The 19,722-nt window shown below is 38.9% G+C and overlaps 1 protein-coding gene across 1 annotated transcript in view; it reads right to left on the minus strand.

Moving 5' to 3' along the window:
- Positions 1 to 709: 709 nt before the first annotated feature.
- Positions 710 to 19,722, minus strand: part of LOC138906187 (uncharacterized) — a 61,841-nt gene continuing 42,828 nt past the window's right edge. The window contains exon 2 of the mRNA XM_070194712.1: positions 710 to 937. Coding sequence (XP_070050813.1) covers positions 710 to 937 — 228 coding nt within the window. The remainder of the gene's footprint in view (positions 938 to 19,722) is intronic.

Here is a 19,722-nt window from a genome sequence, read left to right on the forward strand (position 1 = left end):
AGATTTTTCTTGAGATCAGGAACATTTACCTGGTCGTTGCCAGCTTCAGATTTTGAATCACTCATGGCCATTATAGAGATAACATCATCCATATTGACCCTCTTAGATTATGTATTCATAAAGACCCTCAATGCCATTTCAGAGTGAGTTTCATCATAGATTGCTGACAACCTCTCCCAAATATCATTCGTAATGTCAAGTTATAATCTTGTTGAACTCTTCAAATCCAAGACCAATATAAATAATGAGCTTGACCTTTGCATTGTTTTCAAGCATCCATTTGTCATCATTATTCAGTTCTTCTTCAATCTTGATAATCTTCTTTCCTTCATTGTTATTTTTTGGTGTGAATAGTCCACGAGTTGTGATCAACCATAAATCATAATCCTCAACTTGTAGGAAAGTCTCCATTCGAGTTTTCCACCAGTTGAAATACTGTTTAGTGAATATAGGTGGAACATTTATTGGAAGACCTTCTAGCCAAGGCTGTTGAGATTTCTCTTCAGTGACTAGGTCCATCATAGCAAAAAGAGATAATTGTCCATCTGTGTCATCACCATCATCTTCATCATTGCTGTCCTCAAAAGTAGCCAGGACTAATTGTTTCATGGCTTCTTTTGCTTTTAAGCTTACTCTTTCTCCAAATCAATCTTGTACTGTGGACTATCCCTGATCTTATGATTAAGCTTTCCATATTTATAACATCCATTCAAGTTTCATTTTTCTTTAACATTTGCTTTGCTGGGACCTCCCCTTTTTCTCCTGTATGCTTCTTCTTCATCAAATGTAGCTTCTTCAGATTCCTGAGAACTAACCCTTTGTCTCTCTTAGAATCATCCCTTTTTATTTCCAACTTCTTCATTTCATTAGCCTTTAAATTTCCAACAAGTTCGTCTAGAGTAATTTTATCCAGCTTTTTAGCAGTAACTTTGTTTTTCTAGGAGGCAGAAAGTACACTGAGAATTTTTCTCACTAATTCTTCAGATGAAAAAGTTTACCCGAGAGATCCCAATCATTTGTGATGATGGTAAGCATGGTGATCATGTCTTGGATAGATTTAGAATCCTTCACAAAAAATAGTTCACAGTTCCTCGTGAATATCTCAATTCTCGATTGCTTCACTTGAGTTGGTCCTTCATGAGTAATTTGAAGAATATCCTAGATCTTCTTTGTATCAATACATGCAGAAATCCTATTATAGTCGTCAGGTCCAACACGTCAAATTAGTATCTTCTTTTCTTTGGCATTTTTCTCCAGTAGTTTGTAATCGATAGAGTTGAATTTACTCCTCTCCTTGGGAACCTCTCGTCCTTCAACATTTAATTTGGTAGAAACATTTGGCCCATCCAAAATAATGTTTCAAAGTTTGTAGTCTTCAACAGTTAGGAAGTCTACCATCCTAGACTTCCACCAACTGTAGTACGGGCCATTGAATAGAGGTGGACGTGTAGTAGACTGACCCTCATACATCCCAGGTGGTGCACTCATTTTCTAGATCTCTCAAAGGTGTTAGTCTTATTGTTAAGAACCTACTCTGATACTAATTGTTACTTTAATACACGATTTATATACTAGAGGGGTGTGAATAGCATATTAAGATGTCACCTTATTAAAATTTTAGTTGTTTAAACACCCAATAGTTTATCAAGTTATCCTTACAACTGGGTTCTATATACTGGTTCTTGTAGTTCTTGTACTAGTAAAATATAATTAAACCATGAATTTTTACATGGAAAACTTTCTTGCTCATGTAAAAAACTATGACCCAACTTTGGGGTTTTTCTCATAAACTTTACTAAACAAGAACAAGCAGTTTCTGATTATAATACTCTTTATAACCTAAGAGACTAAGTCTAGTTACTTAACAACCTACAACCTTGACAATTGTAGCTACACCCTTCAAGCTAAACTCTTAGCCTAGATCAAAAGTTAACAAAATCCTATAATAGTGCTTCTAAAGTAAGAAGAATAAGGTTACACTTTAAAAATATCTACTATAGGATCTAGACAAACTAAATTATACTCAATTCAGTTTCTGGAATGGGTTCTTTAGTTTATCTTTTTCTCTTATCACGACCCAAACCGATGGGCCGCGACGGGCATCCGGTATCTTATTCAGCCAAGTACCAACATAACGTATTTTTCGTATCATACTATCATAGAAAAATAAGACGGAAAGGCTGCTATGAGATAACTAGAATAAAACATATAATACCAACTTATACCTAAGATATACGGCCTATAAGACCGAAATGATCACTCGTATACTGAACATAGGCCGATAAGGCCATACAATCTTTCATATACATGACATCTGTCTACAAGCCTCTAAGAATACATAATTGTCATAAAGGTCGGGACAGAGCCCCGCCATACCAATCAATACATATCTTAATCATACTGACCAAATAGCAACTCCGGAGCAAATTGAGCGCACCAACACCTTCCGCTGAGCTGATAGCCTACTTGGAGAACTCTCGACCTGCCTATCGGGACCTGCGGGCATGAAACGCAGCGTCCCCAGGCAAAAGGGATGTCAGTACAAATAATGTACCGAGTATGTAAGGAATGAAAATCAGCAAATAATAGACATGAGAGAAACATGGAGTAAAAGACTCGACATATAAGACTGCATAGCTCTATGAATCATTTAATACTTATAATGTCATGCATATACGTATAATGTCATACCATGCATAGGCATATGCGTTCATAACATCATCAAGCCTCTAAGAGCATCCCATCATATCATCTCGGCCACTGTGGGCAAATGATCAACGTATACCAGCTGATCAAATGGTGGTGCGTATATAATGCTGTAACCTTTTTTCATATCCCATATACATATAATATACATATATACACGTATATAATACCATCTGGTCATAGGTCAATGTAAATGAATGCAATGCATGAGAAGTACGTCAATAAAATCTCTCGGAATGTCATAAGACCATTATGCCTCTGATTAATATCATAAAATAAACTTTATCAACTTATGTATTTTCTGCGACCCATGAACAGATGATAGAATAATAAGACACGTGGGGAATCAAGAATATAGACACCTCTAGTATTTCTATGAATAGAGTCATTTATGAAAGTTGCGTATTTTTCTCGTTTCATTTGTATCATTTGGACCGTGCCAAAAGGAAAGAAGGGATAGCCTTAACATACCTGAACCAATTCTCTTGACAATCCTTCTAACACACACCAATTGCGATGAAACACGTAATGGCGAGATCGAAATAGAGAATGATCTGTATGATATTCTTGAGAAAGATTGTACTGGGCTCTCTTAGAATTGCAAATCCGTTGCTATTACGCAGTATTACTTAGTATGAAATTTTGTTGAAGCAAAATCACGTTGCCAATCTATCTCACTTTGTGAATTTGATCATAATCTTGTGTATGACTTTTGTTGAAACTTCATCCGAATGTTTGTTGTAATTTCACAAAGTCATAAGCCCTTTTCATTTTGTGAATTTAGAGAGCCTTTCACGTTTGAAGCCATTAGAAAACCAAAGAAAGTAGAGGACCAAAGTCTCTTAAGACTATGCTGAAACTTTCTCCATTATTTTGTAGAGACACCAAGTGAATTAGAGGAGTCTTAAGTCTTTGGGTGTGGGCCCCAACTTATGTATGACATGGCCAACAAATTACTTAAATGTGACACCTTTCTACATGGAGTAAGAGTCACTTATTTGGGCTAGTATGCAGCCACGTTGGGGGGGGTGTAACACCCCAAAAAATTTTGAAGTACTTAAGTATAAAGCCCGGTAAAATTTACAAAGAAAATAATATTTAATGGTGCCGGACTAGGCTAACATGTTTAAGGATTGTAGCGGCGAACTTGCGAGTCGCGGCTCGGACTTTTTGGGTTAAACAATGCACCGGAAAGTAAATAAAAATATTTGGCAGAAAAGTGGACCGCAGAACCATTCTGCGGATTGCATAATAGTCGCAGAGTGAGGCAGTTGATTAGGTCAGTTGGAAAAAACTATGTGGTCGACTATGTGACCGCATAACTGTTATGCGGTGCATTATGCGACCGCATAACAGTTATGCGGACTGCATAGTGACCGCATACACAAACAGTTCTTTTGGCTATTTTGTAACCAATTATGCGACCGATATGCGGTCCGCATATCGGTTATGCGATCGCATACCTTGTTCTGAAGCTCCATTTTTGGGTTTTTAAAACCTGACCCTAATTCGTTAAATACACTCTTTGGGGCATTTTTGAGACATAATTTGATATTTTAGAGTGAGAGGGAGTACCCTAGACTGAGAAGGTGTTCTTCCATAATTTTTCTTCAATTCTTGCTAATGTTTTGGAAGATTAAGAAGGGAAGCTTACTAGGTCTTCATCCTAGAGGTAAGATTCTACACCCTAAACTCTAATTTCGAAATTTTATAAAAATGGGTAACTAGCAATATTTGAAATTAATAATGTGAGCATGAAATACTGAATTATGAAATGCGATGATTGATATAAAAAGGTTGATGTCTCAAATAAGACGGCCTAGCTGATCGGGTCGTGATCGGATACCATGCCGCACAGATGGTGGTGATTGTGCTGAAAATTGTAACTGAAATGGTAATTGTGGTTGATGTACCTAATGGATAGCCTAGCCGATCAGGTCGTGATCGGACTCCGTGTTAAAAACGGTGGTATTGATATTGAGAGAAATTATGGTTGATGTCTCTACTGAGATAGACTAGCCGATCGGGTCATGATCAGACTTCGTGCTAAAAGTGTGGTGGTACTGGTTTTGTGAATAACGGTATTCTGAATAGTGGTATTGGTGTGGTGAATAATGGTAATGGTATTGTAGACAAATGTATATCGATACTAAAAATCTCCCAATGTGAGATATGGAAATTAATTTGAACATTGTCTTGATCCTAAATTGAGGTTTGATGTTAATTAAGGTTTTCATTGATATTATGATAATCTTATTTGTATTATTTGTCATTCTATTGAGAGGGTGTTTAGTTATACATACTAGTGCTATTCAACAGTACTAACGTCCCTTTTGCCAGGGACGCTGCATCTTTCAATGGAAGCAGGTGGTTCCACAGCAGGAGATATTGGTCAGTGATAGCAGTACACCTTCTTCCCAGCTGACTTGGTGAGCCCCACTTCATTCCGGAGTCATAAATCTTGTGTATTTTGTGTATTCTATTTGAGGTATAGCCGGGGCCTTGTTGCCGGCATTATCATTATACTCTTCTTTATCTATAGAGGCTCCGTAGACATAGTGTGGGTTGTGTATTGCTGCTGGGGAAAGACAAACTATGTTATGTTGTGGATGTATTACTTGTCCATTTGAGACATTAAAAATGATGAAACAATTGAAAATGAATTGGTATTGTAGACATGAATACATTTTTGTCTAATTAATAATAATATGTATTATCTCTATTCATGGATGAGTTTGGGTAGAATGAAATCTAACAGGCTTGCTCGGTCGGGTTCACTCGGTTGAGCACCGGTCGCGCTCCTCGGTTTTGGGGCGTGACAGGGGGTTTGGCTTATCCAAAATTATCCACTCATTTCCTTAATTAACTTGTTAAACCCCCACTAATCTAATAATTAACCAATTACCCACATAATTAAGAATTATCTCAAATTACTTAAAATACTACTCACTTTTAACACACTTTATACACCTTAATATCATGGTCATGTGGTACCTTGTATGGAACTAGTCCATAAATACCGGGTATTATGGCTCGGATCGTATTATATCCCAAATTGACAACCTTCAACGATACTCATTTTCTTTGATTCGTTTACCATTTCACCTTCATGAATTTACTTATCACTTGTTTGAAATAGTATAATACTTATAATCTCCAAATAATCTTGTCCTTGAACTGATGTCAATTATCTTACGACAAATTCAACGTACAATACTACAGGGTGTAACATCATCGTAATAAAATACTGTGGAGCGTAACATTATTGTAATATAATATTGCGGAGCATAACATCTCTATCGTGGGATTTTGCTATTAGCTTATGTATTCTCTCAATACTCTCTTTGTAGATGCGTGACTCTACAATAAGCTAATCGCTACACATATATAGCATCCTGTTAATTGTAAGGTTAGAGATAGGAATACTTCAACAAAAAATCTTCTAACCCAAGTGTTTACCCTAAAATTCGAGTAACAATTAAACTTATTTACTGGTTTTAAGAATACGTAATTTAATTCAATACCAATTGATAAACAAGGACTTGAAAAGATAATCTGAATAATAAAATAAATCAAATCAGTGTTCTAGCAGAGATTTCGATCTCGATTCGAGATGGTCTCGAGATTGGATAAGGAGAGCAGTAAAGAACAGAAAAATAAACAATGATGAACAATAATAGATAGTAAGTGAAATAGAGAGCAGCGTTTTTTCTATATGTTTCTCCGTGAATCCTCCCCCTACAAATGAATGGGGCCCCTCTTTATATAGTGAGGAATTCTAAATAAGGTACAATTCTTATAACGGAAACAAATCCCATGATTGGCGTCAATAACCGCTTGATTCGAACTGTTCCGGGATTTCCGTCGAGATCTTTGGTCGGTTGCTAATATTTCGCCATTCCATTATTACGCCTACTCGAAGTCGGTCACGCTCGGTCTCGATCTTCAGCCGAGTGTATATTTGCACTTTGGTTCTTGAGTCGTTTCTCACAATATCATAAGCATAAGGTTTGTATAGTAGAGGATTTTCTTTGAGACACAAAATGTTTAAATGAAGAGAGAATGCTTCTTTGAATAGTTTATACATGCGCACATGTTTTGCCATCAGGGCTCGACTAATTTATATGGACACGGTTCTCTTGACCGTTTGGCCCATTACAAAGCTTCCCTATCGAGGCCCTTTGACATGAAGTACTATTCTCGAGAATACAACATCCGAGGGTGATGTCCTCCAGTATTCTAGGTAGATTACAAAGAAGCATTGGATACTGTTGAATTGTCCTCATGTAGCACATACTTGTCGCCACATTAAAAACCTCACCGGAAAAACCCATTTGGGATAAAAACCAATCTAAGGGAAAAAGAGTGCAATGCGTACTTTAAAACCCGAGGTCTCGATGTCTTTGGTCGAACTCCTGCAAAGAGTTAGCGTCGAATATACATAAACGAAAGGAGGGAGAAAGCCATACCTTAACAATAATATCGTTTGAGAAGTGATATGTTCCAATTTCTTGACAGTGGTTTGCCGTCCATCGTTCCGAGTTTATAAGAGCCTTTTCTGACTATATCGAGGACTTTATAGGGTCCTTCCCAATCGACTATATCTGTATACGGTCGAAATCAGGCGTGTCCGATTTTATAGGCACAAGGAGCTGTCTCGAGAGTAAGCTCGTAATAGACCACGCTCGAGCTCAATGGCAGAATATGAAGCTTGAAGATCGAAGTGCTCGTTGAAGATTGACACCAAGCGTGACTGACTTTGAGTAAGGTGTAATAACGAAATGGTGAAATATTAGCAACCGATCGAAGATCTCGGCAGAAATCCCAGAACAGATCGAATCAAGCGGTTATTGACGCCAATCATGGGATTTGTTTCCGTTATAAGAATTGTACCTTATTTAGGATTCCTCTACTATATAAAGAGGGACCCCATTCATTTGTAGGGAGAGGATTCACGGAGAAACATATAGAAAAAATGTTGCTCTCTATTTCACTTACTATCTATTATTGTTCATCATTGTTTATTTTTCTATTCTTTACTTCTCTCCTTATCCAACCTCGAGACCATCTCGAATCGAGGTCGAAAGCTCTGCTAGAACACTGGTTTGATTTATTTTATTATTCAGATTATCTTTTCAAGTCCTTGTTTATCAATTGGTATTGAATTAAATTACGTATCCTTAAACCACTAAATAAGTTTAATTGTTACTCGAATTTTAGGGTAATTAGTTTGGCGCCCTCCGTGGGGCTAAGGATAATAGTGATTGTTTAGTACTGATTCTGGTGAAATACACTATTTTACGCTTGTTCTTGTCAAGTATCTTTGTTTTTAGGTTAAAACATGTCAAACTCACAAAACGCATCCACACACGGTGACAATGGTCTCGGATTCCATGGTGAAAAGAAAAATGTGATTCCTCCAGGAATCGAAGTGCCACAGGCTACTCACGGGGGAGCACCGGTCGCCAACCCCACTGATGTCAGTTCGCACGTTGCTCCAAATGCGGACCTAGGTGCAGATCTTGATGGGAGTATACGCAGAGAAGGTCGATCTAGTGGCCAAGGAACAAAGGGCAGAGGAGACGAGGGAGTCAGTCTCCAAGTAATATTCGTGATGCTTCAGGCTCAGCAAGCTCTGCTAGAACACTGGTTTGATTTATTTTCTTACTCAGATTATCTTTTCAAGTCCTTGTTTATCAATTGGTATTAAATTAAATCATGTATCCTTAAAATCACTAAATAAGTTTAATTGTTACTCGAATTTTAAGGTAAACAGTAATTGATACCTCCTGGTCCTAAGCACACTGCCAATGGTCCATCGAATTTTCTTCTGTATAATGTTCCATCTTCAGCCAATTTGAATCGAGCAGCTTTGGTTCGTACGATTCTCGACTCTTTAGGGTCCGATGGGAGCTTTCCATTCTTTAAGTATTCAATATATTTATTCCTCCAATCCCAGGTTAAGCTTGTAGAGTTTATTTCGGCATGGCATTTCCTCGATCACAGATTTCGAGAGTTGAACGATAGTCCCCGAGCTGATCTTATCTTCCTCGACCTATGACCCCAAGTTTACAAGTGCATCGGCCTCACCATTTTTTTCTCGAGGTACATGATGTAAAGTCCATTCCTTGAAACGGTGCAAAGTTACCTGCAGCTTGTCCAAATACCTTTGCATTCTATCCTCTCAAATTTCGAAGGTTTTGTTTACTTGGTTCACCACCAGTAAAGAGTCACACTTGGCTTCAATGACTTCTGTCCCCAATCTTTTAGCAAGCTCGAGACCTACAATCATGACCTCGAACTCGGCCTCATTGTTAGTCAGCCTAGAAGTTTTGATAGATTGCCTAATAGTGCTACCCGTGGGCGGCTTCAAAACGATGCCTAGCCCGGACCCCTTCATATTTGAAGCACCGTCTGTGAAAAGGGTCCATACCCCCGATGGCGTACCCAATTTTAACAAGAGTTCCTTTTCAACTTCGGGACGAGTGTTGGCGTGAAATCGGCCACAAAGTCTGCTAAAATTTGAGACTTGATGGACGTCCGAGGTTGATATTCGATGTCGTACCCACTGAGTTTGACGGACCATTTGGCCAATCGACCTGATGGTTCGGGCTTGTGCAAAATATTACGAAGTGGGTAAGTGGTTAATACGCATACTGGGTGACATTGAAAGTATGGTCTTAACTTTCTAGAGACACTTATTAGTGCAAGTGCTGATATTTCTAAGTGCGGATATCTAGTTTATGCTTCTCCTAAGGTTCGACTTACATAATAAACGGGAAATTGCGTACCTTGATCTTCTCGAACTAGGACACCACTTACCGCGATTTTCGATACTTCCAAGTACAAGTAAAGCTTCTCTTCTGTCTTTGGAGTGTGAAGCAGTGGTGGGCTCGATAGGTATCGCTTCAACTCCTCCAATGCCTGTTGGCATTCTGGGGTCCAGGCGAAATCATTCTTCTTTTTGAGTAAAGAGAAAAATCTGTGGCTTCGATCCGATGACCTCGAAATGAATCGGCCTAAGGCATTAGCCTTTGTATGGCTTTTACACTATCCACTACGGTGATGTCTTCGATGGCCTTGATTTTATCGAGGTTGATCTCAATTCCCCAATTCGATACCATGAAGCCAAGGAACTTCCCCAAACCAACCCCGAAAGCACTTTTCTCGGGGTTGAGCTTCATGTTGTATTTCTTTAAAATCTCGAACGTTTCCTGCAAATGAGCCAAATGGTCCTCTGCGCGTAGGGACTTAACTAGCATGTCATCAATATAAACCTCCATTGATTTACCTATTTGTTCTTCGAACATTTTATTCACTAGGCGTTGGTAAGTAGCTCCTCCATTTTTTAGCCCGAAGGGCATTACATTATAACAATATGTTCCGTACTTGGTGATAAATGAAGTCTTTTCTTGGTCTTACGGGTTCATTTGGATTTGATTGTACCCAGAATAGGCATCGAGAAAAGTAAGGATCTCGTGGCCGGTCGTGGCATCGATTATGCGATCGATCTTAGGCAGTGGAAAAGAATCTTCGGGGCACACCTTGTTTAAATCCTTATAATCTACACACATTCTAAGTTTATCCCCTTTTTTAGGGAAAACAACTATATTGGCTAACCATTCGGGATATTTCATCTCCCAAATGGATCCTATTTTTAGAAGTTTAGTTACCTCATCCTTTATGAATGCGTGCTTTACTTTGGATTGTGGTCTTCTCTTTTGCTTCACTGATTTGAATCTAGGGTCCAAGCTCAGTCGATATGTCGTTACCTCCGGTGGAATCCCTGTCATGTCTAAATGGGACCATGAAAAACAATCTATGTTATCACCAAGAAATTGAATAAGTTTTTTCCTGAGTTCGGGGGTTAATACCGTTCCCAGGTATACCTTTCGCTCGGGTAGGTACTCGATCAATACAACCTGTTCTAGCTCTTCGACCGTTGATTCGGTGGCGTCAGTATCTTTGGGAACAACAAAAGTTTGAGGGGTCAGAAAATCTTCCTCTTCTTCTTCTATCTCCTGCTTCCCTGATTCGGTCGAGGCTGGTGTCTGTGATTGCTATTTGACATCCTGTTTATCTTTGATGTTCGACCTTTCCGAGGCTGATAGTGTCGATATCGGTGTTACCTCATCGACCACAAATATTTCCTTTACAGCATGCTGCTCCTCGTATAATGTTTTTACACCGTCTCATGTCGAAAATTTTATCATTTGGTGGAGTGTCGAAGGGATTGCTCTCATATTGTGGATCCAAGGCCTCCCGAGTAGGGGCATTGTACCTCATGTCGCCCTCGATCACGTGGAACTTAGTATCTTGAATGGTTCCAACCACGTTCACCGGTAGAATAATCTCCCCTTTAGTTGTTTCACTAGCTATATTGAAGTCGTTTAGGACCCGAACTGCGGGCACGATTTGGTTTTGTAGGCCGAGCTGCTCCACGACCCTCGATCGGATGATATTCGCCGAGTTACCTGGATCCACTAAAACACGCTTAACTTGAACTTTATTTAATAAGATAGAAATTACCAGAACATCATTGTGGGGCTGAAAGACGCCTTCTGCTTCTTCGTCATTGAATGATAAAGTGCTTTCGGGCATATAATCCCAGATTCATTTTTCTCTAGTAATTGATACCTTAGTGCATTTGAATATTGGTCCATGTGGAATGTCGACCCCACCGACGATCATATGAATGCATATCAAATTTGGGTTTCTTTGAGAAGGATCAGTTTGTATGGGTCTGGGCCACCAAGTATCTTTGATCCTTCCGATTGCCGATACAATGCCTGATGCATCAATGCTAAAGTTATATTCCGATAACCGATTTGCTTCTGTGGGATCGGTGTACTTGTCAAAACTACTCTTGCTCATAAGTCCCCGAGAAATTTATCTTCGATCACTTCTCCGATCGTTCTGAGTGGAATTGCATCTTGAACCATTATCCTTATTGTTCCTTCGATCTGCGGTATATGGTTGATATCGATCTCTCTTCGACCTTGGCTCCCTGTCGATGTCCCTTTGATTTATAATTGCCGACCTGTTTGGATGTGCTGAACCGGAAGGAGCTCCCAATTGATCATCCTCGACCCTGATCTTCGATTAGTATCAATTGTGCACATCTGCCCAAGTTACAACTGGATATTCGATCAAATTTTGTTTCAACTAACGTGATGCTACCGAACTCCGCTCGTTTAACGCTTGGGTGAAAGCTTGAATGGCCCAATCATCTATGACCGGTGGAAACTCCATGCGTTCCATTTGAAATCGGGACACGAACTCCCTCAGCATTTCATTATCCCTTTGCCTTACCTTGAAAAGGTCTGATTTCCTCGTTGCGACCTTTATGGCCCCGGCGTGTGTCTTTACGAAAGAATCTGCTAACATGGCAAATGAGTCGATGGAATTTGGTGGCAGGTTGTGATACCAAATCATTGCTCCCTACGAAAGGGTCTCTGTGAATATTTTCAGCAGCACATATTCGAATTTTTTCAGCAGCACAGGATCGGTGGTACCATTATATTTGGGTATGTCTGGCATATGAAACTTATTTGGAATAGGCTTCAGAGCCGCACTTGGAGGAAAGGGTTTTTGTACAAACTTCTTTGAATCCATCCCTTTCAAGATTGGCGGTGCCCCCGGTATCTGATCAACTCGAGAGTTATATGTCTCCACTTTTTTATCGTTGGCTTCAATTCTCTTCTCCCCTAATTCAATTCTTTTGGTGAGCTCCTCCGGCATTTTAATTATCGCAGGATCAGTCCCCAATTTGTTACCGTTCAATCTCTCCGGTACTGGCTAGGTACGGTGAGTAATTTCCGACTCGACCCTATTCGGAGCTCTATGTTGATTTTGTAACTGAGCAATAGCAGCTTGCTGAGCCTGAAGCATCTCAAATATTACTTGGACACTAACTCCTTCGTCTCCTCTGCCCTGTGTTCCTTGGCCACTAGATCGACCTTCTCTGCGTACACTCCCATCAAGATCTGCACCTAGGTCCGCATTTAGAGCAACGTGCGAACTGACATCAGTGGGGTTGGCGATCGGTGCTCCCCCGTGAGTAGCCTGTGGCACTTCGATTCCTGGAGGAATCACATTTATGTTTTCACCATGGAATCTGAGTCCATTGTCACCGTGTGTGGATGCGTTTTGTGAGTTTGACATGTTTTAACTTGAAAGCAAAGATACTTGACAAGAACAAGCGTAAAATAGTGTGTTTCACCAGAATCAGTACTGAAAAATCACTATTATCCTTAGCCCCACGGAGGGCACCAAACTGTTTACCCTAAAATTTGAGTTACAATTAAACTTATTTAGTGGTTTTAAAGATACGCGATTTAATTCAATACCATTTGATAAACAAGGACTTGAAAAGATAATCTGAATAATAAAATAAATCAAACCAGTGTTCTAGCAGAGCTTTCGACCTCGATTCGAGATGGTCTCGAGGTTGGATAAGGAGAGCAGTAAAGAACAGAAAAATAAACAATGATGAACAATAATAGATAGTAAGTGAAATAGAGAGCAGCGTTTTTTCTATATGTTTCTCCGTGAATCTTCCCCCTCTAAATGAATGGGATCCCTCTTTATATAGTAGAGGAATCCTAAATAAGATACAATTCTTATAAGGGAAACAAATCCCATGATTGGCGTCAATAACTGCTTGATTCGATCTGTTCCGGGATTTTTACCGAGATTTTCGGTCGGTTGCTAATATTTCGCCATTCCGTTATTACGCCTTACTCGAAGTCGGTCAAGCTCGGTCTCGATCTTCAGCGAGCACTTCGATCTTCATGCTCCATACTCTGCAATTGAGCTCGAGCCTGATCTATTACGAGCTTACTCTCGAGGTAGCTCCTCGTGCCTATGAAATCGGACATGCTCGATTTCGGCTGTATACACCTAGAGAATAAAGGAAGTAAAAGATCTTCTCTATTGACTCTTTTCCAAGTTGACATTTCATCCCTATAAACTTGGTTATACTATAGCATTAAAAATCTGCTAAGATTCTCTCCAAATTTACATGGCTTCCAGGTCATTTTACCCGAAATAATACCATGTTTCGCACGAAAGTGAATTCTAATCTCTATAGTATTTAACTATTGGAACCAACTGGCATGAGTTAATCAATATATGGTAATGCGAAAAAGTATTTGGGGCATTTCTTTGTTCAAATTTGTGTAATTAACACACATCCTCCATTTGCCATTCTTTTTTGGGACCACCACTATATTACCAAACCAGTCCGGGTACATGACTTCTCGGATCGATCAAATCTTTAGTAGCATGGAGACCTCTTCTTCTACTGTATTATTCCGCATTGATCCTATTTTTCTCTTTTTCTGCTTGACTTGTGGATGATGTCGGTCTATATTGAGTTTGTGGGTCACCACTTTCAACAAAATACCTGTCATATCAGCATGGGATCAAGCAAAGCAATCCGCGTTAGTTAGTAAGAATTCAGTTACCTTACCTCTGAGTTTGGAGTCAGGTCCCGAACTTACATACACTTTTTTTTCCAGAAAATCAATATAGTTGATGATTGGTTCTAGATCATTTGTTGTTGACTTAGTAGAATCTGGTTCTTCATGATTGTGTCTAGAATATTTGGATCCTCCTATTATACTATATCCGGTTTTTCATTGACTGGGGGATCCGGGTTGATTGACGACCGAAATCCCTTAAATTTCTATTGTGCTTTCATCTTTGGCAAGAATATTTGCTAAAGCCACTAAGCTGCTCTCTGATCTCCTCTAATTTATTTAATTCCCCACTTAGATGGAAATTTTATTACCTAATTAAAGTAAAGGGCACAACATTTATGTTGTGATTGCATGATCTTCCCAAGATGATGTTATATACCATAGCAGCGGTTATCACCTGGAACGAGCTATCTTTAACTACACCCTTTGCAAAAATTGTTAAGGTAATTCTTCCCCGTGTTGTTTCACTTGAACTGTTAAAACTGGATAATATTTGTGCCGTTGGAATGATCATGTCGATTAATTTGCATTTCTTCTATAACTCAAAGGTGCATGATATTTGCGCAACTACCTGAATCAACTAAAATACGTTTAACATCACTATATTAAACTCATAAAATAATTACCAATGCATCGTGGTATGGGAACATTAATACATCAACGTCCTCATCATCAAAGATTATATTGTCTACGGTTAACGTTTTCATGCATCATTTTTATACGTGATTGACACGTTAGCGTACTTCGTTGCAGCTATGTACCTGATGTTGATGGCTTCTTATCCTCCCAAGATGACATCAATGTCATGACCCAATTCTCGCTATAGATCCTGATGGCGCCCAACATCGCCGTTAGGCAAGCCAACGGTGAACTAACAACTTCGTTATTCATTTTATTATTTTTAAATTTGTGGATTTTGTTAAGTAAAATAAATTAGGGGTAATAAAACATGGAGATATAAAGCATAAATAAAAACATAAAGGAAAGGGTGAAATTACTAGATAAATAACATAAACATCTACTAAGAATTTTCAAAATCCGGTATCACATGTGCATGCGTATCTACTGGAACAATACAACACTACTACAACATTTGTCTAGAATATAAATGGACAGTAAAATAAATAAATATGATGGAGACTACGTGTGCTGCAGATCGTAACATGGACTACAGCTCACCATAAAATCCCCTCAGCAGCTACGCCTATGCGCCAAGATGACCACCAAATATATACGTCTTAGTACCTGCACAATCAGTGCAGAAGTGTAGCATGAGTATGTAAACCAACGCATACCCACTAAGTATCTAGTCTAACCCCGAAGAAGTAGTGACGAGAAATCAACATCGATACTTACTAGTAGTCCGATAAATCATGTATACTAAAAAGAGGCATAGATTAAGCATAGCAAGTGAAAACAATGAAACAGATATAAGAGAATAATACTGTCCTCAACAAGAGAATAAACACGATGTCCTCAACTACCGAATACTTCCTCAGAGGGAATAAATAATAGTCAATACCAAGTAAACAGTCACATCTCAAATCAGAAAAACTCACGAGTATACTGACTTCATATCAGGTATTACGCATGATTCTGCCGAGGCGAGCGGCCCTGCCCCGTAAGAGTAATGGCACGAGTTCCTATTGTGGCATACGGCTCGATCCCTACTGAGGTCATTCATCCCGATCCCATAATCGTGTACACTACCGAGGGTCGACCGGCGCGAACCATAGATGCATCTCATAATATTGTCGAGGTCGTACGACCCGATCCATAATAGTATTGCTGAGGCGTTCATCCCGATCCCATAGGAATAGTGAAACTTGACGGGTCATTGGCCACACTCACGAATATATGTGTGAGTTATGAGATTTTAGAATCTTTCTGACAAATTTGTACAACACAAGAGCAATCCGTAAAAGGAAGTATAATCTCTACTACTAATGAAGTAGCCGCCAAGTATCTAGAATCACAAGTCCGATAATTTACGCAAGTCTAGTCTCAGACAAAAATGTGAATTAAAGCAGTTAAACATGCAAGATTTACTCAAATATTACAATCAAAGCATGGTATGAGTCTAAGTCTACCCAAACCTAAATAGAAGTTCTAGCATACGCACAGACAATCGACACCACATACGTGTGTAGCTCCCACAACATGAAGTCAACAAAGTTAACTCTGAGCCCATGTACTCGATTCCAAAAATTCTCGAAGATAAATATTACCCATAATACCACGAACTCAAATATATAATTTACTTTCAATTACATACCCAATTTTGTGAACAAATTCTAAAAATACCACTTCTGGATTTTCTTCTAAAATCTCACAATTTCTACTAATTTTCATATTAAAATTCATATATAATCCATGCATTTAACTAACAATGAGTAGGAATCACTTACTTTATGATATATGGCAAACTTGGTCTTCAAAAATCACCCCAAATCGCCTACATGTGCTGCAAGAACTTAAAAGTGAAGAAATGAACTCAAAATCTCGAAATTATTTGTTTAGTACACCTGCCACGCCTCCTTCTTCGCGATCGCGATCATTAGTCACGTGATCGTGGTTAAAAAATATTTCAGCATTATTTTCTTCATCGCGATCGCGGCCAATAAGCCTCGCGATCGCGATGCACAAATTTGGTTTTCCTCTCATAGACACCCTTCAATTTAATGGCCTTAACTTTTTGTACAAAATTTCAAATGACAAATGGTTTGCTTTTATGGAAACTAGATTCAAAGGGCTACAATTTTTGTTTTGGATCATCTTTAAATTCCTTATAGATTGCAAGATATAAGTTCTTGAAGTCAGACCATTGATAATAGAAATTCCTTGTATGCGATCGCGACCATAACTTCCGCGATCGCGATTCACAAGGCCTGGACTATAATTTTTCTCTTCGTGATCATCGCCCAGACATTCGCAATCGCGATTAACACCCCTGACATCACTTAATAGCAGTTTAAAAAGGCCTAAAAGTGGTCCGAAACCACCTCAAAACTCACACGAGCTCCGAGGAACCCCGTCCAATCATTCTAACAAATTTATATACCCTATGTAAACTTGTCCAAAGGTTCGAAATGCACCTATTTCAAGCCTCGGAATCCCAAAGAACATCGATAACACCAAAATCTACTTCATATCAAACTTAGAAAATTCTAAAATCTTCAAAATGATAACTTTCCACAATAAGCGTCGAAACACTCCCGGTCCACCCGAAACTCGATCTGAATATACGCCGGGTCCAAAATTATCATACGAACCTATTGGAACCTTCAAATCTCGATTCCGATGTCATTTACTCAAAGGTCAAACCTTGGTCAACTCTTTCAACTTAAAGCTTATGAATTGAGAATTATCCTTCCAAATCAACTCCGAACTTCCCAAAATTCAAATCCGACTACACGTGCAAGTCACAATACCTGAAGTGAAGCTACTCAATGCCTAAAACCACCAAATGACATGCTAGAGCTCAAAACAACCGGTCAGGTCATTATATTCTCTCCCCACTTAAATATGCATTCGCCCTTGAACGTGCCAAGAATCGCTCCAAAGTAGCCAAAACTCACTATATAACACCTCGTGCACCTGTGATGAGCTTAAAACACACACTAAAATATGCTCGCTAGTCGAATATAGTAAATTAAAATATCGTATCCACAGGGATTAGAGTTAAACAGTATTATCGTAGTTTGTATCTATATTGCTATCCAGGATGATCAACAGTTGAGATTTATGTGATTTAAACTAAAATTAACTAAGAGTCTAAGCTAATTGACTAATGACAATCAACGCAAGTATTAAGAAAAGGAAGTTATCAATTGGGAGAAGATAGGGTTGATAGAATAGGTGCAAGATAAATGTTTGGGATTAAACTCTAGATAATTCACTTATAATGTTCAAGTGGGTCTCTTGAATTCACTTGATTATTAGTTCAATTGATTAGTAGAAACTCCTCTCTCGATTAAGTCTCAACCTCACAAGATGAACCAATTTTAAGCACGTGAAGATATGCAAGAATTCGTAGTGGATTGGTCTTTAGAAGAACCTCTCTCGATTATCCTCCAGACTAAGTTTAATCAACAATTCAACTAGCCTCTTCTGATTACTAAGAAGAATTAATGACTTCAACCAATGAAATATAATGCAACAACATCACAAGTTATGTCTCTCTCGATTACACGAACAAGTGAATATAGATGCAAGAGTTAAAACATCCAAAATGATTCAATACATAAAACTAGCGTTAATTATCCACAAACAAGTATCAATACACCAAATCCATCAAACCCTAAAGATAACTATTCCATGGATATGGAGTAATTCATCATAACAATGTTTAAGTTAAAGAAATAACATAAAACAATCCAAACCCTTGTCTTGAGTGAGGATTGAATGATGAAATCCTTGAGCTTTTGCTTCTCGGCCTCCTCCTTGGCTTACTTAGGTCTAAGATGTGTCAAAAGTCCATAAAATAATGTTTTTACATGTATTTATACTAAGTAGGGTCGGGCCCAGACGAAAACACCTTCTCCTGCGCGAAATAGGAAAATACTCTGTAAATATTGCACAGGCGCGCCGTATGGGGCGACGCTCCATGCGAGGCATTAGTGGGAAGTTCAGAGAGCTTGTTCTGACAGACTTCAGGATTTTTGTACAGGCGCGGTGCACCACGCGCCGCCCCACGCACTGCGGTTGTACACTTTTCTCAGAGTCCGGCTTTTTGCTTCGATTTTAACATACAGACGTGGTGTTCGACCCCCCGAACATGATCCCCGCTTAATCCCTTGGGCTTTTACTCAGACTTCAAAGCTCCAAATCACTCAAATTAATTCCATAACATCTACATAGCTCGGAAACACTCCTACAAGCATAAAATACATAATCAGTGTAAAACACTAGCATTTAAAGCTCAAACTCAATTAAAGTGCAGTAAATTGAAATGTAATAATCGACTAAAATATGAGAGTATAGCCTACAATCAACCTATCCGTGCCATCACGATCCAAATGAGTATATTAGCTCAACCCAGAAAGAAAATTTGTCCAGCTACCTTAGCCCACAAGTCTTAGAACTAAATTCCAACATCCGGAATTCTTTACAAGGTCCGATTCTAGCATACATACACTGTATCCACCTCCACAAGCTGTACCTTAACATACATATATACCCAAGTCACAATCACACGACGCACTACATAACTCATATGCCTATAATAACATCCTCCAACAATAATAACTGCAAATTCGCGAACCCGATGCCCGTAATACATATCCCATGAGACATACAAGCCCTATCCCAACCCTAGAAACATTGTGATAATGAGAGAGACATATAAAATATCATAACCACCGGTCAAATCAATAACTCATGGAGTTCCTCCGCTCAAAAAGAACAATTACCGTTTTTCGAACTAATTAGTGACATTTTCCCTCCAACATATATCATATAAATTCGATTATACTGATTTCAGGTCCATCAACCTCGTCTCACCTAGTACAAGCTGCTCGAGTAATAAGATACC

Source organism: Nicotiana tomentosiformis, chromosome 2, assembly GCF_000390325.3.
Source record: "Nicotiana tomentosiformis chromosome 2, ASM39032v3, whole genome shotgun sequence".
Lineage (NCBI taxonomy): Eukaryota > Viridiplantae > Streptophyta > Magnoliopsida > Solanales > Solanaceae > Nicotiana > Nicotiana tomentosiformis.